Source organism: Acipenser ruthenus, chromosome 35 (assembly GCF_902713425.1).
Source record: "Acipenser ruthenus chromosome 35, fAciRut3.2 maternal haplotype, whole genome shotgun sequence".
Lineage (NCBI taxonomy): Eukaryota > Metazoa > Chordata > Actinopteri > Acipenseriformes > Acipenseridae > Acipenser > Acipenser ruthenus.
In genome coordinates, this window is record NC_081223.1 from 6,217,950 (window position 1) to 6,242,278 (window position 24,329).

At 41.9% G+C, this 24,329-nt stretch overlaps 2 protein-coding genes across 2 annotated transcripts; one reads left to right on the plus strand and one right to left on the minus strand.

Annotated features, from left to right (window-relative positions):
- Positions 1-553: 553 nt before the first annotated feature.
- On the minus strand, positions 554-4,023 carry LOC131705319 (reticulon-4 receptor-like 2; the record flags this gene model as incomplete). The annotated part of the gene is made up of 3 exons (XM_059007750.1): positions 554-1,363; positions 3,062-3,319; positions 3,799-4,023. Coding segments are annotated over 3 exons (1,293 nt in total), but the record flags the coding sequence as incomplete, so codon positions are not given.
- A 9,859-nt stretch (positions 4,024-13,882) lies between these two features.
- On the plus strand, positions 13,883-18,851 carry LOC131705156 (uncharacterized). The gene is made up of 15 exons (XM_059007404.1): positions 13,883-13,993; positions 14,078-14,136; positions 14,227-14,316; positions 14,727-14,854; positions 14,933-15,079; positions 15,194-15,274; positions 15,938-16,108; positions 16,211-16,307; positions 16,401-16,621; positions 16,697-16,847; positions 16,941-17,149; positions 17,248-17,365; positions 17,451-17,650; positions 17,729-17,843; positions 18,847-18,851. Exons 1-15 carry the CDS (start codon positions 13,968-13,970, stop codon positions 18,849-18,851), a joined length of 1,818 nt encoding a protein of 605 aa, XP_058863387.1. The 5' UTR covers positions 13,883-13,967.
- Positions 18,852-24,329: the final 5,478 nt, after the last annotated feature.

A 24,329-nucleotide genomic window follows, 5' to 3' on the forward strand; every position in this document is an offset into this window, starting at 1 on the left:
AAGACTCCCTATCGCACAGCAGTTTCAATGATACTCCCTATCGCACAGCAGTTTCAGTAAGGCTCCCTATTACAGAGCAGTTTTAATAAGACTCCCTTTTGCACAGCTGTTTTAATGAGACTCCCTATTGCACAGCAGTTTCAATGAGACTCCCTATCGCACAGCAGTTTCAATAAGACTCCCTATCGCACAGCAGTTTCAATAAGACTCCCTATCGCACAGCAGTTTCAATGAGACTCCCTATCACACAGCAGTTTCAATGAGACTCCCTATTGCACAGCAGTTTCAATAAGACTCCCTATCACACAGCAGTTTCAATGAGACTCCCTATTGCACAGCAGTTTCAATAAGACTCATTATCGCACAGCAGTTTTAATAAGACTCATTATCGCACAGCAGTTTTAATAAGACTCATTATCACACAGCAGTTTCAGAGCAGAGCTGGTCTATAGGAAACTCAACACTGCAGAGCAGTAATTGAATCGTAATATCTTTTCAATATAGACTTTAAGGGGAAATTCACAAATGCTCTTCACATGGTTTCAGGAAAAAGAAAGTGAAGGGTGAGAGAGAGGGAGAGGGTGAGAGTGAGGGAGAGAGAGAGGAGAAAGAGGGACGCTTCTGGACAAACGCCTCTGGACTTCCCGTTTGCTTCTTTCAAACAATCCAACTTGTAACAACGAATAGTGGAGTCTTCGTTTTCATATTTCTCCCAGTAGTCTTGCTCTTTAACTTTCGTCAATGTGGACTCAGCTTCGTAACTTTTGGTTTGACTTTTATCTGGACTGATGTAACTGTTGTCTTGCTGTTGTCCTTTCTTTCCATCCAAGCCTTTAGATTTGTCCGAATTCCCCCCGCTTGCCTTGCCCGATTTGGGGAACCACCATCTCGTTCTGGTGCTGAAGGTGTAAGTGACGCGGGCTCTCGGATAGTAAGGCATCATGGGGCAGGGAGCGAAATCGATTTCTCTCAAGAACCTCAAATCTAGACCTTTCCTCTCCTCGGGACCGGCGCAGAGGAGCTCGGAGCTGGAGATCCGGACCTGACGGAACCATTCCCAGAGAGGGCGGGCCTGGCAGGAGCAGCTCCAGGGGTTTCCGTTGAGTCTGAGGAACTGCAGGGATGAGAGATCGGAGAGGGCCGAAGCAGGGAGGTCTGTTAGGGCGTTGTTGAAGAGGAAGAGGGTGGTGAGGTGACCCAGGTCCCTGAAGGCTTTGCGGTTGACCTGTCGCACTCGGTTCTCGTGGAGGAGGAGCCTGTCCAGGTTGACCAGCCCTCTGAAGACATTTTCAGACAGGACTCGGATTTGGTTGCCGTGGAGGAAGAGGTGAGTGAGATTCACCAGGTCTGAGAAGAGATTGTCCTGAGAGGGGGAGAGAGAGGGAGGGGGAAGGGGAGGGACAGAGATTGATATTTGGCACATGAAAATTCAGTACTACCAAAAAGTTGTATGTTAAATTATATAATTAAAATTATTTGTGTTATAGCTCTCCTGTATGTATCTGCCTCCTGTCACCCCTTCCCCCCCAGGAGCAGGGTTGAGACAGACTGTATTAGATAGGATAGAGGGGGCTCTCCAGGAGCAGGATTGAGACACACTGTATTAGATAGGATAGAGGGGGCTCTCCAGGAGCAGGGTTGGAGACACACTCTATTAGATAGGATAGAGGGGGCTCTCCAGGAGCAGGATTGAGACACACTGTATTAGATAGGATAGAGGGGGCTCTCCGGGAGCAGGGTTGGAGACACACTGTATTAGATAGGATGGGGGGGGATGGGGGGGGCTCCAGGAGCAGGGTTGGAGATGCACTGTATTAGATAGGATGGGGGGGGGGGCTCCAGGAGCAGGGTTGGAGGCGCACTGTATTAGATAGGAGGTCTCTCTCTCTCTCTCTCTCTCTCTCTCTCTCTCTCTCTCTCTCTCTCTCTCTCTCTCTCTCTCTCAATTCAATTCAATTCAATTCAAATTGGCTTTATTGGCATGACAATAAAAATAATTGTGTTGCCAAAGCACATACATGGCATAACCAACTCAAATATACAGACAAAGAATTTTTCTTAATACTAACAGTATCCCTCCTCCTTCTATATTAATACAGTAAACAGAATCCCTCCCTTCCCCTCTATATCAAACAGTACCCCCTTCCCCCCTCTATATTAAACAGAATCCCCCCTCCCTCAATTATACAATACCCCCTCCCTCCCTCCCTCCCTCTTTCTATATTAAACAGAATCCCTCCCTCCCTCCCTCTCTCTTTTCCCTCTCTAGTGTGACGTGTTCACGGTCTGTCCCTCAGGCTATGACAGGTCTCCACGTATTGACCAGCCAGTCTGGCTGTGTGTTTGTCTTCCCCCAGCAGGATTGACAGCTTCTGGGTATCACACATTTTTGGGAATTCTGGGACTAAATCACAGAATTTGGGGAAGAAAATGTCCCTTATGTTTTTATATTTTTCACAGTGTGTCAGGAAGTGAATCTCTGTCTCGACCTCTCCTGTCTCACAGTGACCACAGTGCCTGTTCTCCCTGGCCAGCCAGGTTTGCCTCTGTCGGCCTTTTTCAATGGCCAGGTTGTGGTCACTGAGCCGGTATTTGGTCAGGATCTGCCTCTGCTTTGTGTTTCTGACAGTTACCAGGTATTCTGCCAGGGTGTAATTTCTATTTAGGGTCCGATAGCACTCTAGTTTGTTTTGTGTTTTAGTATTTGTATCCCAATGGTCCAGATAGGAGTGTTTCAGGTGTTTTATAATTTGGTTTACACTAATTGGAATTGTTTTTGCAGTGCTGTCCTGAAGCTGACTGATGTCAGTGTTGCTCAGCTCAGTGAGCTTCAGGACCAGCTGGCTGAGGGGACTCTTTTCTGGGCTGAGCTCTTGGTATTGCAGGGCTTTATGATGGAGTGAGTTTGGATCACTAGTTTTTAGATGAATCCAGTATTTTAATGCTCTTTTTTGGATGTTAATAATCAATGGATAAAGGCCTAATTCAGCCCTGCATGCATTGTTTGGTGTTTTTCTTTGTAATCTCTCTCTCTCTCTCTCTCTCTCTGTCTCTCTCTCACCTGGATGTGTTGCAGCAGGTTGTCCTGCAGGTAAAGGAACTGCAGGCTGTAGAGTTTTTTGAAGATGTTTCCGGGCAGGGTCCCCAGCTGGCAGCGGTATATGTGCAGGCTCTGCAGCTTGTCCAGCCCCCGGAAGGAGTCAGGATGGAGGGTGCGCAGGGAGGGGTTATCCCCCAGGTCCAGCTCCTCCAGATCTCGCATGTCGCTGAAGGAATCGGGTTTGATGGAGCTGATGTTGTTGGAGTAGAGCCACAGGACCTGATGAGAGGGAGAGAGAGAGAGGTGGGGGAGAGAGAGGAAGATCATTTTCAAGCTCAATTTCAAGTTACAGTCAAACATGTATTAAGAGACCTGCACTCAAGGGACAGTCAAATAGTGTCTCTTAAAAGATGGACCCCCCCATACATTTTCTATTTGTCTCCAACATCCTACCTTCCTGTAATTATATATGTATGTTTAAAAAACTCTGTAAAAGACTGCATATATGAACAAAATAAGTATGTAATTGAATTACATTTAGATTATTGTGTGGGCTTGCACGTTGTTGTTTCGGAGGACAAAAGCTTGAGTGTGTTTGTCTATCTCCAGCCTCTCCCAGCCGAGAAGGAGTCACTGCGGGGGAGATCGCAGCAGCAGCAGCAGTGGTGAGGCAGACATAGTCTTAAAAACAATTTATAAATTGGGGGAGAAAAGGGGGTTACCCATAAATGTGAAGTGTGAACAGGGCAAGACGGTACCTGTGTCTGGAAGCCGAAGGACTCTGCCTGCAGCTCTGTGATGCGGTTGTTTTGGAGGAATACTCTCTGGCTGTCATAGGGAATGCCGGCCGGCACCGCCGAGAAGTTCTGAGACTGGCAGCTGACCATCATCGGGGAGGGGTAACAGACACACAGCCTGGGGCAGGAATAGGCAGGGCTAGGGGAGCAGACTGCCAGCCAGAGCAACAGCCAGACAGACACCGAGCCTGCGTGGGGAGAGAGAGGAGAGAGTGTGAGAGAGCAGAAGGGAGGGGAGAGAGATAGACTGATAGATAAACAGAATGACAGACAAGACAGAAAGGCAGATAAACCAATATACAGACAGATTTGAAGTCATGTCTCAATGAACATTTATTCAGTTGTCTGTCATAGATCTCTCTAAGAGTGACCCCTGACCCCGATTGACCCAATGATATAATATTCTCAGCACATAACAGAACTGACTGGGCGAACAGTCACTCAGAGAGAGGCTCGGAAACTTTGGTGGCATTTATAGAGGAACCCGAATACTCGGAAAAACAGGAACGCCTTCTATAATTCAGGGAAGACAATGAATAGAGAAGAACACTGTCAATGAGTGTGTGTGTGTGTGTGTGTGTGTATGTCTCTCAATGTGTGTCTGTGTCTCGGTGTGTTTCTATCTCAATGTGTGTGTATATGTGTGTGTGTGTGTGTGTGTCTCAGTGTGTGTCTCTCTCAATGTGTGTGTGTGTCTCTCAATGTGTGTGTGTGTCTCAGTGTGTGTCTATCTCAATGTGTGTGTGTGTCTCTCCCAATGTGTGTGTGTGAGTGTGTGTCTCGGTGTGTTTCTCTGTGTGTGTGTGTCTCAGTGTGTGTCTCTCTCAATGTGTGTGTGTGTGTCTCTCTCTCAATGTGTGTGTCTCAGTGTGTTTCTCTCTCAATGTGTGTGTGTGTCTCAGTGTGTGTCTCTCTCAATGTGTGTATGTGTGTGTGTCTCAATGTGTGTCTTGGTGTGTTTCTCTCTCAGTGTGTGTGTGTCTCAGTGTGTTTCTCTCTCAATGTGTGTGTGTGTCTCAGTGTGTTTCTCTCTCAGTGTGTGTCTCAGTGTGTTTCTCTCTCAATGTGTGTGTGTGTCTCAGTGTGTTGCTCTTGCAATGTGTGTGTGTTCCAGTGAGTGTATGTCTCTCAATGTGTGTGTGTCTCAGTGTGTGTCTCTCTCAATGTGTGTGTGTGTGCTCCAGTGTGCGTATGTGTGTCTCTCAATGTGTGTGTCTCTCTCAATGTGCGTGTGTGAAAGCCTGAACACATTTCACTCCAGATTAGCACTCTCACACAGCAGCACATCAGCAGCACGGTGGAAATGACTTCATCAGGAACAAGAAGCAGCTTTATTTATGGTGGATCTGTTGACCTACAAATCTGATTATAATATTTTATTATCTTTAACAATAATGGGGGACTCCCGAGTGGTGCATCCTGTAAAGGCACACCCTGGAGTGCAGAATGCACTGTTTCGAATCCGGGCCTATGCCATCGCCAGCTGTGGCCAGGAGCTCCTAGGAGGTACCTAGGGGATTCCTAGAGGATTTCCAAGGGGCTCCCAGGGGACAGTGCACAATTAGCAGAGTGCCACCCAGGCAGGGGGGCTCAAGTCAGCTGGGTAATCACGGTCTCACCGCACACCAGTGACTCATGTGGGTGGCCAGACGCCCGCCTGCCTGCCTGCCTGCCTGCCTGTGAGCCGGCTGTGTTACACTGGGCTTGCAGTGTGAAAGAAAGAAACAAAAAAACAAAGAAAGAAGAAAGTGGACAGCTTGACTTGACAGTTTGAAGTACGGTGTTGTTTCAGAGGACTAAAGCTTGAGTGCGCTTGTCTGTCTCCAGCCTCTCCCAGCCGAGAAAGAGTCACTGCGGGGGTGGGGGGGGGGGAGGAGGGGAGGTGTGGAGGTGGGGGGGGGGGGGGTTGTAGAAGCAGTGAGACAGGGGCTGTCTTAAAAACAATTGGGCATTCCAAATTGGGGAGAAATCACGGGGTAAAAATAATTGACGATTCCAAAAAAAAAAAGAAATTAAACTTTGATATGCTTTGATGTTAACATTTGAGGGGGTGACTGCTTGAAAAGGCATTTGTGACGGGGGACTGCCCCGTCTTTAAGAACGTGGTTGGGACTGGCAGGGAGGGGGTTAAATTCCTCCGTGCCAGGAAAACATGTGAGAATGTGGCTGGAGCCCTAATTGAATAATCAGCAATTATTTATTAATTGGGCTCCAGCCACAGGGGATAAAAGCTAGGGGAGAGGCCCTGGCTAGGGGGAGTGTTCTAGAAGGAGAAGAAACAAGAGTGTTTTGTGTGTGCTGGGTTTCTGTTTGTTTGTTTTTTAATCCAGTGAAGGCAAAGCCCAGCCTGGAAACCTTTATTTTTGTAAGTTTTGCTTTTTTTGTTTTGTGTTTATTTTATGTTTAAAACCTTTTTGTTTGGCCCTTGTGCCGGTTTATTTTGTATTTTTGTTTATTAAAAACTTTATTTTTGAACATTTAAACTGTCTCTGAGTCTCAACCTCGGTCATTTTATTATTATTATTATTATTTATTTCTTAGCAGACGCCCTTATCCAGGGCGACTTACAATTCTTACAAGATATCACATTATACGATATTTCACATTATACAGATATCACATTATTTTTACATACAATTACCCATTTATACAGTTGGGTTTTTACTGGAGCAATCTAGGTAAAGTATCTGCCCAAGGGTACAACAGCAGTGTCCCCCACTGGGGATTGAACCCACAACCCTCCGGTCAAGAGTCCAGAGCCCTAACCACTACTCCACATTTCCTGTCACAGCATCCCTCAGACAAACGGTTATAAACTTCTATCTATCTTTCAGTCTCCAGAATTCCAGGGAGTAATTTGTTGATTCATTCATTAGTTCATCCCTTTACACTTCCAAACGAGTCACTCGTTCTCGCTTTCCCTCTTGCTGTTCTTTCTCTCACTTCCTTTTCCTCCCTCCCTCTCCCTCCCACTCTCTCATTAGTTTGTTTAATTTATTTATTTACACATTCATTCACAATTTGAGTGATTCACTATTGCCCTGCAAGCTGTTTGAAAACCAGAATGATTGGTTTACATCATAGACACGCAGAGACACAGGTGCACATTCTGAAACACGCACACAGTGACACATGCACAGAGAAATACGCACACTGACACACAGAGAGACATGAACACACATACACACAGGGAAACACACACACACTCACTGAGACATGACCACACACACACACACACAGGGTATACAACTTAATAATTAGCTTGTCAGCTTGTAACCTGCTGATGAAGCCCTATGGCATAAACTTCAGTTAAAAAAGACTATGCCAGTTTCAATAAGACTCCCTATTGCACAACAGTTTTAATGAGACTCCCTATTTCACAGCAGTTTCAATGAGACTCCTATGGCACAGCAGTTTCAATAAGACTCCCTATGGCACAGCAGTTTCAATGAGACTCCTATGGCACAGCAGTTTCAATGAGAATCCTATGACACAGCAGTTTCAATGAGACTCCTATGGCACAGCATACATTCTACTGTTTAGCAGACTCTGATATTTTATTTCTTAGCAGACACCCGTATCCAGGGTGACTTACAATTGTGATATTATTATTTACATACAATTACCCATTTATACAGTTGGGTTTTTTAATGGAGCAATCTACGTAAAGTACCTGCTTGTTCAAGGGTACAGCAGCAGTGTGTGTGTCCCCACCTGGGACTGAACCCACACAAGAGCCTCCGGTCAAGAGTACAGAGCCCCCCTGACCACTACTCCACACTGCTGCTCCAGATATTGATTGAGACATCTGAAATATCTTTATAATACACAGCAGCAGATACTGATATTGATTAAGCATGTCTGAAATCTCTTTATAATACACAGCAGCAGACCCGGATATTGATTGACATCTGAAATCTCTTTATAATACGCAGCAGCAGATACTGATATTGATTGAGCATGTCTGAAATCTCTTTATAATACACAGCAGCAGATACTGATATGGATTGAGCATGTCTGAAATCTCTTTATAATACGCAGCAGCAGATACTGATATTGATTGAGCATGTCTGAAATCTCTTTATAATACACAGCAGCAGATACTGATATGGATTGAGCATGTCTGAAATCTCTTTATAATACACAGCAGCAGACCCTGATATTGATTGAGCATGTCTGAAATCTCTTTATAATACACAGCAGCAGATACTGATATGGATTGAGCATGTCTGAAATCTCTTTATAATACGCAGCAGCAGATACTGATATTGATTGAGCATGTCTGAAATCTCTTTATAATACACAGCAGCAGATACTGATATTGATTGAGCATGTCTGAAATCTCTTTATAATACACAGCAGCAGACCCTGATATTGATTGAGCATGTCTGAAATCTCTTTATAATACACAGCAGCAGACCCTGATATTGATTGAGCATGTCTGAAATCTCTTTATAATACACAGCAGCAGATACTGATATGGATTGAGCATGTCTGAAATCTCTTTATAATACGCAGCAGCAGACCCTGATATTGATTGAGCATGTCTGAAATCTCTTTATAATACACAGCAGCAGACCCTGATATTGATTGAGCATGTCTGAAATCTCTTTATAATACACAGCAGCAGACCCTGATATGGATTGAGCATGTCTGAAATCTCTTTATAATACACAGCAGCAGCTGACCCTGATATGGATTGAGCATGTCTGAAATTTCTATCAAACGGAAAACGACTAAAAATAAGGAATACTAAAAGGACCATGTTCGCAAACTCAAAACAAGCGATACAAAGAAATACATACATAGACTAACCCCGTATATTTAATAATATAATATAGATTGTGTTGAATATATATATGTGAATGATCAACATTTCAAAGTACATAAATGAATATTTGAAAAGAGATGAAAAAAAATAAACAAACGAAGTCTATCTGCTCATTTATGTTATTAGTTGCTCCTCACTGCGTGTTAAACTTAACAAAGACTTAAAATAAATGACAATAAATAAATAAATCAAACACGTCATTGTCAATGTAAATCCATACTGCTATAAGATTCAGTATTTATTTTTACTTACCTTTGACATTTCGAGTACGGGAACCGCTTCGTAAATTCGACCGAGTCCCCATTTCTACTCTGTGCCGGGTGTATTCGTGTGCGGCGCTGCTGCTGCTATCTCTCCGCTGGAGTCTGGTGCTCTCTTTCGGCTCGACTGCGCCTATTATAGAGGGCAACTGCCTACGAAGCACTTGGGGGCTGCGACGGGAAACCCACACGGGCCAAGCCGGGGCATTGTGCGCTGAAGGCGGGGGACAAAACCCGGCACTGTGCCCGCTGACGGAGCTCAGAAGCGAGGGAGGGGGGAGGAGACTCCGAGGAGGTCTATAAAAAGTTCAATTTCTCCGCTAAATATCAAAAGAAAAGAGGAAGGGATGAATGAAGAAAGGATGAAAAGAAGACGTCTATGTCAATTTTTAATGCTATTCCAAATTAATACGGATCTTATTTTTTTTTTTACTTTGAAGGTTATGCGCTCTAAGACACGGCTCACACCGCCGTTCACTCGCAGACTGACAGGCGCTCCGATACGGCAGGAAAGTTATAGGGGAGCCGCTGCAGGATTGAGGCTCTCTTTAGGACCATGGGTTAACAACTCCTGCACTAGATGGATGGACAGACAGACAGCTAGCAAGCAACTACTTTACCTCCTAGATTGTTCCAGTAAAAACCCAACTGTATAAAAGGGTGGCAGAATTTGTATACATTTGTGATTCTTGAAATGTGTATTATTATTATTATTATTTTATGTAGGTTGTGTGTGACAACTGTAAAATAAATAATAGTCTACTAATGTAAAAATAATGTGATATCGTCATCTCAACACTTAATGTGTCATGAGTATATCTTGTTATTTTCCTTGTATAACACTGTACAACTGCTGCCTGTGTGTGTGTGTGTGTGTGTGTGTGTGTTTTGTACTGGTAATAGACAGGACTGTTTCTCGCCTTTTGGGGGCCCTAAGCAGGATTTGGTTTGAACCCCCCCCCCCCAAAAAAAAAAACAGTTGAACAAACCTCTTGCAGATCCTGTTCATGTTACAAAGGTAAAAGTTATCATCTTACAAAGCCTGGAGACTGTTCGTGTAAACTGCAAAGCAATATTAAGTCTCTTGGATGATGATGTTAATGTTAAAATTTGATGACCCATATTATTTCAAAGATCAAAACTAATTGTCTCCCAGCAAAACCACAGCAACCTACAATGACGATATTGACACTGTCAGAAATATGTGATTTTAAAAGGACAAGAATATAACATCACTATTAATAAGTAGATGGGTTCATACCTTTATTGACTTGCATTTGGTTCACTGCTACTTAAGTTGCCTTACACTGCTGGGACTGGTAACTGCTGCTGACCGGTAAGACTGGTGCTGATACTGCTGGGACGGGTGCTGACACTGTGACTCCTGCTTTGAAAGAGTTTAGCACACAGTTTCTCACTCAACTTTAATATTCTTTTGTCTGTATAAATCGATGATAGGAAGTAGTACAGTACTTCAGGCGGGGGAAACCGGTCCAGAGGTCCCGGTGCTGCCTGGCGCACAGGCCGGGTCGCTATAGATGCAAATACACAGCCCGAGATTATAGTAATGTGAAGAAATAAAAAATAACATTATATATATATATATATATATATATATATATATATATATATATATATATATATATATATATATATATATCAATTTTACACTCTTAAAAAAGAAAGTGGGTACATTTTTTATTATTATTTTGGTCTTCACAATTAAGAATTGAGTCGATTTTTACCGAGGGCCTCGGCTGCCTCAATGTGTACACTGTGACTACGCGCCTGGGCACAGCCAGCATGCAAGCAAGCTACAGCAATAAAAACGGAGCTAAATCAAATAATACAATACCTTTCTCATGTTGTTTTTCTTCCTCAGTTTTTTTCTTTTTACGCTTCTTCGCGCTAGATTGGTACATTCTTGATCTTTTTTTCAGTCACAATTTGTTCGCAATCCTCAAAGAAGCCACCGGAGGCAGATATCACCGTGTAACAATTTTTTTTTTTTTTTTTTTTTTTTTTGGTTCCTGGGTAGTAAGTGTTATTTTCTAATTGCTTATGCCTCAAAAGTATAGAAAATGGCTATTATTCCCCACAAACTTTGCTTTTGTGACCAGGACAGTGATATTTTGAAATTTAGCTATTTTCCAGAACATTCCAGATAGATTCAGTGCTGAGTAAACTTGGAGTAACTTCTAGAACTTTCTAGAACTTTCCAGTAATATAAATAGTAGTATAAATACAGGGGCCTTAAGCCCACCAGTTCAGTTTAGTTCCAGCTGCCTAAGTGGATACATATCTGCATTTTTCTGAGATGGCATCAAGAGGCTGCAAGCATCCGGCAGACGCATTTTGCTATGTCTGCGGCAAATTTATCAAGACAAGAGTGAAAAAGTACTCCGTGGAAGCATCTGCTAAGATGTGTGAGGCCTACAACGCATATTTTGGCATGCCTGTCGGGGATCAAGACAAACCCTGGGCACCTCATTTCACCTGCGAGCACTGCAAAAAAAAACTCTGGAAGGTAAGATGGACAATTATTGCTCGGAATTTTATGTTATAAAATTTGTTAAAATTTTTAAAATTGTAAAAGTTTTTAATTTTAAAATGTTTTACAATTTTCAATGTTATTGAATAAATATATCATATATGAAAAATGTTGCGAGAATCTCTTACACATTAGTCATGGGTGAAATAAATGTATTTTTGTAGGATGGTACAGAGGGGAAAAGAGAGCCATGAAGTTCGCTATCCCAAGAATTTGGCGGGAACCCACTGACCACTCAAGCAACTGCTACTTCTGCATGATGGACCCTTCCAAATGTCGGACTGGCAAGAATGCACCTGCTATCACGTATCCGGACCTTCCTTCATCCATCGCCCCGGTGCCACACTGCCATGAGCTCCCCGTACCCACTCCTCCGGAGAGAGAGAGCAGCCGTCTTTAGAAGTAAAGAGAAGGGTCTTTCAGGTACCTTCAAGACTTCTTCCCTAAGCTGTCTGAGGCAAAGTTCAAAACCGGTGTCTTCGTCGTACCACAGATAAAGAAGATCCTGGAGTGCATTGAATTCCCCAAGAAGCTTATTAGTAAGGAGAAATCGGCTTGGAACAGCTTTGTCGCAGTGGTTCGGGGCTTCCTGGGCAATCACAAGGCCGAAAACTATGTGGAGCTGGTTGAGACTCTGGTGAAGAACTACGGCACAATGGGCTGAAGGATGTCCCTCAAAGTCCATATCCTTGATGCTCATCTTGATAAATTCAAGGAGAACATGGGAGCGTACTCGGAGGAGCAAGGTGAGCGCTTCCACCAGGATATAATGGACTTTGAACGCCGCTACCAAGGACAGTATAACGAGAACATGATGGGAGACTACATTTGGGGGCTGATTCGTGAAAGTGATTTACAGTATAATCTTAAATCTCGAAAAACTACTCACTTCTAAATCTTTTGTAGTCATTTTTGTATTACTTTAGTATAAATACATGTTAATTTGGATTCATATGTTGTTTTATTCTGACTTTATGTGAACCAAAAGACACAAATTCGTCCGTTTTCTCATTGGAAAAAGGTAAATTTCAAAATATCACTGTCCTGGTAACAAAAGCAAAGTTTGTGGGGAATAGTAGCCATTTTCTATACTTTTGAGGCATAAGCAATTAGGAAATAACACCTACTACCCAGGAACAAAAATTGTGTTACATAGTGATATCAAGACGACGGAACAAGCCTGCTTGCTGCTACAAAAGCGGCACTATACTGAACTTTACCGATGCGTTAGGAATAGACACCATTCATTTATGCATGCTTTTACATATCAACTAATTGCATTCCGCATTTACAGAACATACATGATTATCGTGAACATTTGATAAAATCAAACAATCAAAAAATTCCACTGACTTACACTGCTTTCACTTTTTACCATTTACTTCTTAGCCCTTAGCTTGCGTCTCAAAGCGTGATGATGTTGGTTTTGTTGACTCAGTTGCCATGGGAACGTTTAAAACTCCGCGACAAACTTTACTCAAATGCACAGCTGTACAGAACACACCCCCTCAGGCATGTGCTGTCTATTCACGGGAACAGACTACTGAAGCAGTTAGTTCAGATGAGCGCTGGATACACAAGAAACAATCTGACAATTTCACAAATAAACCGTTTGTGTTCAAACCTATGAGAGGTGGAATGTAACAAAAATGTGAACTGCAAAAGCCGGAGCGTCAAACATCAACGACAAAGTTCAACATTTGAATTGAAGTAACAGCTGTCAAATAGACAAAACTCAACTTTCGAAGATAATATGCCAATTTGAATATGCTCAACACACTAATTGAATTAATTATACATAAAATAATGAATGTAATTAAGCTCAATAATTGAAATGTGAACTTCAAATCTTAAATAAATTGATTACAATTCAAATTTCCAACACGCCATCCGATTTGTGTTGATTCTGTTCTAAATCAATACTGCGCGTTGTATTTCAGGTTAAGCGTTGTGCTTTCCATTTGCCACTTGGTCATTCTATTCCCCGGGACTGCCCCTGTCATGGCAAATCTGACATGCGAAAGAGATGCTTTGCACTGTTTCTTAAATCAAGTGGCCTCAAATAAATTGTCTACTTTAATATATGCTTAGCCTACCTAAGCATATGTTTACTACATGCCTCCATAGCTGAGCCTTTAATCAGACAGTCCTTGTCGGTGACAGTCCAGTTTGTTCCGCACGTACTTCTGCCAAACTTAAATTCAAAGTACAATCTTCTAAATGGGTTATTATTATTATTATTATTATTATTATTATTATTATTATTATTATTATTTATTTTAATTAACGTACTGATTGAAAATTAGAGGACTAATATGAAAGAGGTGCGCGCATCAATTGCAGCTAATTAGCTCCCATTAGCACCTGAACCTTTTATAAACCCATTGGGCTCTAAGGAACACCAAACTTAACTACTGACGGGTTTGTTTTTATTATTGGTTCTTTATAACGGTGAAAGAAGTTCACGGTTGGGGCTGCCTTGGATTTAATGATGCCGTGTTGTCTTAGATTTGGGTAATTGTTGATCTATTCTCTACTTTAGAAACGTTCATTTTATTGTGTGTGTCTCACTTGCGTGTTTTTTTTCTTCCAATGCAGAATAACATTGCTGTTAGCAGTGTTAGTCACTGAAGTTTGGACGCAGAACCCGCCTCTAGGTACGATAACGGTCGCTTCAGCACATCTGTTCTTTTAGCTTGCTGTTTATTTGCCGGTTGTGTGTTTTCATGTATCGTTGTCTTCTGCAGGCTCGGTGAGGACAGAATGTCAAGGGAGTGTTATGATGATGATGTTGGATAAGTCTTTTGTTGGAAAGTATTTTCGTATCAATGTGATTGGTGAGTGATCAATTTTCTTGAATGGAAAGCTTTTGATGTATAAAGCCTGTTGAGTCGTAATGTAATAACCTGAATTAAGAACAGAGTACTCCTGCGCTGTAAGGCTTCGTTTTTTTCAAATGCAGTGTATGAAACTCTTGCGTTAACTTTAAAAGCATGTTGCTGATCACCCTAAATAGACCTGTGCTGCTACAACCTTAGTCAGATTTGTTGACTGCAAGTGCGCCGAAATATAAATTATTTACTCTAAACATACTGTTCCGAATGGGCGCATAATTCTATTAATATAACTCGTTTTTACAAAATTGCTTATGGAACGTGGCGGTGGGGGTGTTCACTTTGTTATATCTCTACCTTGCTTGATCACGTGTACAGTTTCTTAAAAGGCCAACTTAATTTATTTTCCATAGACAATAAGGGGGCGCTTGTGTCCCTCTCTCCAAGACTGGCCGCACAGTGTGGATATAGCTTAACCGTTGACTTCTTGGGAAATGCCAAGTTCCTTGCTTCTGTGGTGAGCTGCTTTGCTCAGAACACAGTGAGTTTTAATTATATTTCTTTTTAAACGTGTTTCTAATGGTGACATGCTGGGACTAACTTTAGCCTTTGTTTCCAGAATGATGAGACCTACAAGCTGACAGTACAAATCAGTGTCTTCTCAAACAGTGCTATGACTTCAGCTTCCTCCTATGTTCAGAGCATGACATGCCGCTATTCTCCATGGGCAGAGAGGGAGATTCTGTGTGAAAGAAACTACATGGAGGTAAGGGCTATCGGGATGTGATAATGCTGTTCAGTATAACTTGTTGGGTTGTGTGGGTATTTTAATTGTCATTACAGAAGTGCTTCACTCATGACTAATGTGAATTCTCTTTAGGTTTCTGTGAGAAGAGGTGTGCCACTTATTGAGCCAAACTTTGTTCAAGATGATCCTGATTGGTCCCTTGCATACCCTGAGGTAGAATCATGTGACTTTGCATTTGCTTCATTCACATCCCCTTGGTCTTGCCTAATTGAAAGTCTACTCTACTGTCTCATCTAGTTGAAGCAAAATCTAACGGCCCCCTTAACTTTAACCTGTCTCCCAAGAGGGTGGTCATATTGGAATTGTGTAACATTTAAGGCATTGGCTTTGTATACGTATTCTGTGATTTGTTGTGGTAAAACATGATTGTGGTGAAGTTAACACTTTCTTGTCAGTGTGTAAGCTTTGTATTTCAACCACTTAGGTAGTGGCTTCATATGTGCAGGGTTATAAACCCTTCATGATAAATGTGTCCTGATATACCTTTTTGAAGTCTGCTGTATAGGAGCAATTTCAAGTATTATCCTAAAGTTTGGTACACTGATATTAAGGTCCAGTACAAATGAGTGGCTACAAACTCTGCCTGTATCCGATCCAGACCACATGCTTTCACATAGGCTCTTTCGTACGCAGTTGTATTTGAGGATTCTCTGTTCCATTAGAGACGTTTGATCATATAACGGTTTCAGTGATACATTTCACCCTTCAGTTTTAGTTCATGTTTTATTAAACAAGCCATATGCTGTGACAAATCCTTTAGACTGGGGATGCTTTGTGTTCAAACTCCCTATTCTAATGGGGTTTTCTCTTTGCTAGGCAACTGCTGCTGACAACAGCATCTGGAAAATTGTGTTCCATCTCCCAGCAAATAGAAAGACAACCATGACTGTTGCTCAGGCCATGACAAATGGCTATGGCATAAACACTACACCAACTCGAATTCTGGTTAGAGCTGCATACAACTCCACAGAAAGCCAGCCTCAGGTGGTAAGTAGTCTAGGCTTCATTGTTGTGTAGTACAGTATATTCAGACAATGAAGGTAGATTTAGTCTTTTATTTTAGTAAAAGTTCCCCTTCCCCTCCAACAGATCCAAACTGTACCAATGGCTGTGCTAAGATCAACCACCTTTTATAAGCAAAGATGGATGGTCATGATGGTGGACACTGCAGTTACATGTCCTACTGGTGAGTAAGATTATGGAGGGCAACGGTGCTCAAGAACTGTTCTAGGTTTAAGTGTGTTTTCTATACCAAGTCTATGGTGTTCCTTTCTGTCAGATGGAACAGCCTTCACAGAACAGATGATTACATGGAATGTTCCCCGTGTTCTACCTCCCCTTGTTCCGACGCCACAAATTACTACCCTTGATGTTCAAATGGGAGTTGATGGCCGCAAGCTTGACCCTGCAACGATTCATAGTAGAGATTATAAACTGGATGTCGGTCCCCAGCTAATCACTGTAAAAATTCCTGTGGGAGCTGATGGTGGATATTACAAGGTATGTAGACGTTCAATATCTTCTAAATCCTTCTCATTTTAAAGCTTGCTTCCTAAGATGCTTCTGTGCTTTCAGAGCCATGTAGTGGACAACACCTATGTGATCTCTTACTCTATTGAACCAATGCTGGAGCATACCTGGCAAGATGGGCCTGAGAAGACCAAGTACACAGTACTTCATCCAATAACCACTCCTTTCATGCCTCGGCCACCAGTTGTCACAAACAGTATGTAGAACTTGTCCACATGCAGTAAATCAAAGGGATTTGTTGCAGTGCTCCACTTCATAGCCTTCATTTAACTGCGTGCTTTAATTTCAGACACTGTTCCTAAAGCCAGAGTGTTCAATGTGACCCTGGGGACATTCCTGCCTGATGTGGAGCTGGTCAAAATTATAGTTGGACCAGAGACGTTAACTGTGCCAGAAGCCAACCTAAAAGGTTATAATGTCCAGGAGCATGTCTTTCCCAATGGATCCAAGACTTACACTCTCCAGGTGCCATTTGAGGACCCCAATGTGAAGCAAAAGGTAACATCCCACCTGTTCAACCATCCAATTGCCATTTTGAAAACACTTGCTTGCTGTCTGACTTTGGGTGTAATCCTACAAACCCATGTTTCTTTCAGGTAACTCCTCCAGACACCAGAACCTACATTCTGCCCCTGACCTACTTGCTGAATATAGTGCCAGAGAATACACCCTTTACTCATCCTGCTGTAGTTGAAGCCATTCTCAAAGACATCAGTAAGTGCCTGACTGTTTGTGGTCTACAACTACTCTTTTCTGACAATCCAGTCCATTGCCCTGACAACTGCTTTTCCTCTTGCAGTTCTACCTACAGTAACTGGCTACTGTGATGGTGCTGCATTCTATACCATGGTAACATATGGCAACATGGGTCGCAACTGGGTTCCTTTTGTGGGCTCAAGAGAACTTGGTGGAAGTCTGCTTGCCCTGTACAAGTATAATGCCAATGCTACCAATTTCTGGATGACTGTGCCATACAATTCAGTTGATGCCACATATGAAGTAAGTGATGGAACTTTAATGTGTTTTTAGTTGTCTTGGGTTCAACACATTGCTGACCTGATGTATTGTCTCCTGTAGGTGATCAGTTCTTCGGGCATCAGAAGCAGGCTTGACTTGACCTTGAAGGATGTTGGGACCATGGTTGTGGTGGCTGACTTTTCTCTGTCCTGCAGTTTCCCTACAAAGATGATTGGTAACTCTCCTGCAGACCAAGCATTTTTTTAGAATAGCTGCTTTTGAGATTGGCCAAAGGTTGCATGGAGTGGTATTGAAGCTATAATCTGTTTCCTTAACCTGGATCCAAATGCTGTGTTTCAGATTGCTTCACCAATGGAACTATGGCAGCTCTCGCTGTGAAAGTGGAATCTGTCCCCAGCTTGTCTCCAAGTCAACTAACTCTAAGGGATCAGAGTTGCCGGCCTCTTCAGTCTGATGCTATCAATGCGGTTTTCTACTTCAATGTCAACTCCTGTGGAACAACTAGACGGGTTAGTATTGACACATTTTTTAAAACCATATTTTGAGGAGGTTCAACATATTGACAAGTTGACCAACAACCCTGGATCACTCTGGGGAGCCATGGTGACCAGTGTTTCTATCAGCTGAATTACTTGCATGAATTGTGTACGTCTGAAGGATGCCACCTTTTTGTATTTAACTGCTTGTCCAGTTGACAAAGGTGCTGCGACACATGTCTCTTGGTTATGGCATTGCATGTGCTGCCTATAGAACTTTTGGGTCAATAGCAGTGAGCTGGAAGGAGTGTACTAACTGGGGAAGATCCCGTGGCTAGTACATAGGATGGGACTAAACTAGTACACGAGTTAATACCAATTGCAGCTCAAGAGTTGCCAGCTGTGTATTCAAATGTGTATTTGCAACAAATCCAAAATTTACTGCTGTTGCCCTCCTAGAGGTTACTAAAACAATACCAAATTAGTCTAGCAGTTTCTGTAGACAGACTTGTGGTGTCATACTAACTGTAACAAACATGAGGTCCCAAAAGTGTTCAATTATGAAATTGCAATATTCATAACCAACGCTTTTTATTTTTAAATTGTAAAATTGGTACAAAATTAGTACACAGCTGGGGATGATCCTGAGTACCATATTAGCTAGTCTGTAACTTGGTATGCAGCTCCATACTAAATCTACAAGTTCATTGCAACCCGAGCCTTTTGTGATTTCTCTTCCAGTTTGACAACAACCTCCTGACTTATGAGAATGACGTGCTGTTCACATCTTACCGGTAAGGATTGCAATCAAATTGAGTATCCTTGTGGTTGAGCCTGAAACTCTCCTAACCCCCATCTCCTCTTTCCAGGTTGAGAGTTGCCTGTCACTACCTGGTCAATGACACCAAGGTAGTACAGTTCTTGTACCAGAATAATCCTGCACCTGTAGTCCAGCCTGGCTTGGGGGACCTTGCAGTCATCATGCGGCTTGCATTGGGTAGGACTTGGCAATTGAAATAATATAGATGCTCTAGTAGTGTGTTTCCACCTATAAAATTCTCCCTTGCATCTCTGCAGATTCAACCTACAATGACTTCTATGGAGCTCGGGATTACCCTGTTGTGAAGTACTTGCGAAGACCCTTGTATTTTGAGGTAGAGCTCCTGTACAGCAGGGATCCACAGGCTGAATTGTTTTTGGAGAACTGCTGGGCAACCTATTCTGTTGACAGGAATAGCTCTCCAAAGTGGGATGTTGTTGTGGACAGGTAAGATGCTGGAATATGATATTGCTGTTACAAAACCTAGGAATTGGAGTTGTGGCTGATGTGCTCCTGACCTACTTTCTCTTTCTAGCTGTGAGAACTCTGCAGATGAGTACTTGACCATCTTTCACCCAGTCTCCAGCAATGCAAGAGTGCTGTTCCCTTCCCATCTGAAGAGGTTTGAAGTGAAAATGTTTTCCTTCACAAGCGGCCGGGATGCAATGAAAGGACAGGTAAAGTGGAGTGTTGGGATGGGGATCTTGTACCACAATGCATGGTTTGGATTGCTTTGCAAGCAACGAATAGTCACTGTTCTCAAATCTTTAGTGAGTTGGAATGAAAACATGTAACTGCACTTTTGCAAGAAACACTTATGATGCAATATATGTGTTTTTCAATTCAGTAATCCTCATTGGATGATGGTACTGCCTGATCTATTGATGCTTGTTTTACTTGACAAGGTGTGCTGTCTTTCAGATTTACTTCCACTGCAGTGTTGTGATATGTGATTCAAACCGGCCATCAGACAGCCTCTGTAGCAGACGGTGCATTCCAGGGAAACAGAGGCTTGGTAAGAGCTCTGTTTGAGAGGAGGGGACATTTTGCATGCGTTTTTGTCCATTTGTTTTGATGGACTCCTAATTCCTCCTGTAGGTCGCAGTGCTGAAGGGATGGATGGTGGTGCAAAGGCGTTTGTGTCTTCTGGCCCAATTGAGCTGAAGAGAGATGGATCCCTTCACTTTATGCCTAGAAGCGGTAATATGCATGATGTGAACACAATTGCAGTTCAAGTAAAATATAACTATCTCTCTTTATATTCCTCTAACTATTACTTTCTTCTCTTGCAGCCCAATTCAATGTGTGGTCCCTTCTGGGAGCTGCAATGGGTGTGTGTTCAGTGGTTATCTTCATAGCTGGAGTTGTATCTTTCTGGAAACTGCCAAAAAGTGTGTATTGATAAATAACAATCTTGCTTGTAAAAGCTTATTTTTTTGTGCTTGATTAATTCTACACTTGATATGTCAGAATGGCCATGTCAATGGGATTTCCTCCTCCTTGCAGTATCAAATGCTTTGATTTGCCCTGATCAGGCCATTCTCAATATGGTGTGTTACTCAAGGACCCTTCACTAATTCACTGTGTGAACCCGGGGGCAAAGACTTTCCTCCTCCAATGAGCTGTAACCCTATTTTTATATTTAACAGTAACAGGGCAATTACTATACCTTCAGTTATTTAGCATGATAAAATTTATGGAAGAAACCCACCCCCTCATTTGTCCCTTTTATTAAATATGTATTGGGTAACAATTTTCATATAAATTCTATTTCAGTATACAATTTATACATTGTCTTGAACCAGGCTTCAACAAGAAATAAACTAGAGCCCTGCTTCACTGATTTAAGAATATATGTTTAACTGTTAATTATTTTGAAGCATCGTGTGTAGAAATAGTAATGGAGGAGGGGGGTTCATTTGAAAACAAAAGCTGGTGTAAAGTTAAAAGCTGTCCACCAAAGCCAGGCTTGTCCACTTTCCCTTATGTTGGGCCCTTCTCCCTGACAGATTCTCTTGTCTCTTTTAAATTTATATTGTGGTGGCTTCATAAATAATTTTCCCACTTGTTAGTTTTTGTAGGCTAGGTATCCTCTACATTACGACTCATCATACAGTCACTGTGCAGCACTTCCAGCTCTTAACTTCTAGAATAATTCCAGGTGTGTAAACTTCCCAATCTTCAGAATACAGTAAGCTTTTATTAACTTGCATCCAATAATAAAACTAGTGGAAAATCCTTCCAATACAGCAATATGTTCCATACCAGGAACTCCTTTCAAAAGTACAAACTAATTGTCTTCAGTTGAACTGTATTTGCTGCTGTTCCTCCTCACTGTGTCATCTGTGTTCTTTATTGTTTACTTTCCACACTGAATTCTATAATTCATTAGCTATAAAGAAAACTACCACTTGAGGGTGCAGTGCATAGAAAAGGAGCACATACCAATCCATAAACCATAATAACTATACATACCTAACTAAAATAAGAATACATTCCTGTGATGAGATAAAGTGATCCCGTGCTGTAAGCCATCCTCCCAGGGGGCTGTGAGCCAGCCTAGAAGGCCCCAACAGAGATGGTGTGACGTGGCAGTTCTACCTTTGGGGCGGAAGTCCCGAAAGGACGGTCACCATCTTTGTTGAGGGCAACAACACGGAATGTCCTGCAAAGTCCCAGAATTGGGAGGAGATTAAAATGCCAATTGCTGATTGGTGTTCTGCTGATTAGGGGGCGTTCCGCGGCACATTAAAGGGGGCCGTGTTGTAGCAGTCGAGGGTGGTATCTGAAAGCACAAAGGAGTATTGGAGAGGTACTGAGGGATAAAACCAAACAAATGCTCACTGACTTTTTTGACAGACATAAACAAACTAATTCAAAAGAGAGACAGCCAACCAGGAGGGTGGACACCAGAATGGCCAGAAAGGCAAGGACAGCCACCCAGAGTCTGGATAATTTTACTTTATTGTTTGTTTGTTTTGTCTCTCCATATTTCAGTTAGCGTTTCTCTTTTGTTTGGACATTTTCTTTTGTTTGTTGTCCTGATTACCACTGTTTGCAGACACTAATAAAGGAAAAGAAAACAACTTGTGTCATATCATACCATTGTCTGGACGTGATTATTTTTACACCTCCACCCAACTCCGCTATCTGTGACAATTCCTTTTTTTTTAATAATCAAAATTCCAGTTCAGCTCCTACATACGTTTTTGCAAAAGCAATTATTTTTGCTAACATTTCAGGTTCTAAAATCACTATTTCCAGCAGTGCAGTTCCTTCCTGTCTGTATTGGTCATACTTTAGGGCCCATGGGAAGCCTGTGGCAGGCATGCATTCTGGTTACCATGTGACTGCTTGTTTATTGGGACAATTCAGGCTTTTCCAATTGCAATGCATTGTGGTACATTCTACACCTCTTGGTCACTGTTCACAGCAGGACTACACTTCCCACAATCTTTTGGCGTGTGAGTTGAAGAGCCTAAACTATCCCAGTGTGTTCTAGTGTGCATGAAGTCATATGGTAACTCTGCCCGTGAAGGCCTGTTTCAGAGTCCTGCCCCATGCAGTCTCCCTTATTTTGAAAGCTCAGTGCTGACAGGTATACGTATTATAAAACACACACATGCAAATAACAGAATTCTAGAAACAAACTTTATTATACAGTTCTGTGGGTGATCGTGTTCACAAAAACTAAGTATATTAAGTATTAATCCAAATACATGCAAAATATAAAACATTAATATATCTCTTATATTTTTGCTTAGTGTAGTTTGTATTACTCCCGTCAGATAAAAAAAAAAATCGAATACAGTGGCTAATGCAGCCTCCAGCGTTCAGCCACAAAACGGTAAAACTGCAAACAAACTACAATTCCCAGAATCCCGTACCAGTTTCTGTAGTCCCATGTGTGATGCCATAGGTCTGGCTGCCTCTGAGTTGTGATTACACAGGCATAATCTACTTATTAGATTCCTTCTTGCTTTGACATGCTACTTTCAATATGCAAGTTTAGGGTGAAATTATCAACACTCCTTATATATACCTTGTTCTAGCATCACAAAAAAGTGCTACTTAACAACATGTTGTTCTCTTCATGTTTGAGTGTGTGAGTTATTGGAACTGAATTCACTACACTGGAAACACCGTGTGTAGTACGGGGGGTGTAATGTGTTGATATTATAAAGAGGATGGAGAGTTTGATGCAAGACTCGATCAGACACAGGCACATTCATATTATTAAACCTGCTATCAGACTCTCCGGCGTCGTCACTCTGAGTGCTCTTTGAAACAGACTTAGTTCGTATTTATATTCATGTTGGGTTAATCAGAGATGACTATCGACGGCCCGTCTGTAGTACTACCGGAGATTTTAATTGCACAGTTTGTACCGCTCTGTGCAGCGCCGTCCCGTTTGTAACACGGTACGTGAACTGCATTCTGCTAAACGAAACATCACAACAGCAGCAGCAGCGCCATCTACTGGACAAAACCCAGACATGCACGTTGAAACAATGATCCAGTCCAATATCTACAAAGACTAAACAAGAAACTATTAGCGAAGCCCCGAAAAAGAAAATATTATACAAAACGGTTTAAAATCATATGTTTTAGATATGATTTAGATATTCGGGTTGGATACCTCGGAAGCCAGCGGAACTCCAGCGTTTCTCTGACAACCACTGATAACCACTCCCGTGATGATCGGCGCTGCCATGACAACCCGTGACATCACCCGCACAAGTTACAACACGTCGAGTCATTTTTTGTAGCACAGTATTAACGTGTTATTGTTTTCACAAAATAACATCAATAAGATTATCAGATCACCTGCTAGTGTGTACTAAACAAAACCTCAAATATCAGTGAATTGATACAGAGACAAGCCGTGGCACCAGCAAGAGATACAAATGTATTTACTTATTTATTTGGTTAAACTTGAATCCAACCTTACATTTTAACTTCTTGAAGTTACCACAGTGTGTCTGTGTATGAATTACTGACGAGTAATATTTGTGATTTGATTACTCTAACAGATGAACTGATAATGTATGGATGTTATTTTGTGAAAACAATACAATATTAAAAAATAAATACAACATTTAATAAATAAATAAATAAATTATACACCAAACTGTAGCACATTTTTTTAGTCTTAATATCATAACAAATATACTTATTATAAATAGGTATCACCTTTTATTTGTTGGAAAACGTTCTGGAACTTCTAGTAAAGTATTTTTTTTTTTAATACAGTGCTGTTTGAGTTAAAATATTGTTTTCTTCAAAATTAATATACCAGCAACGGTGTGTTAATTTAACGGAGCGCCTAACGCCGCTCGGAACGTTCGCATTTTTAAATCCTAACGGTCTCTCCTCAGCTGAGCGGAATGTTCACAAGCCGGTT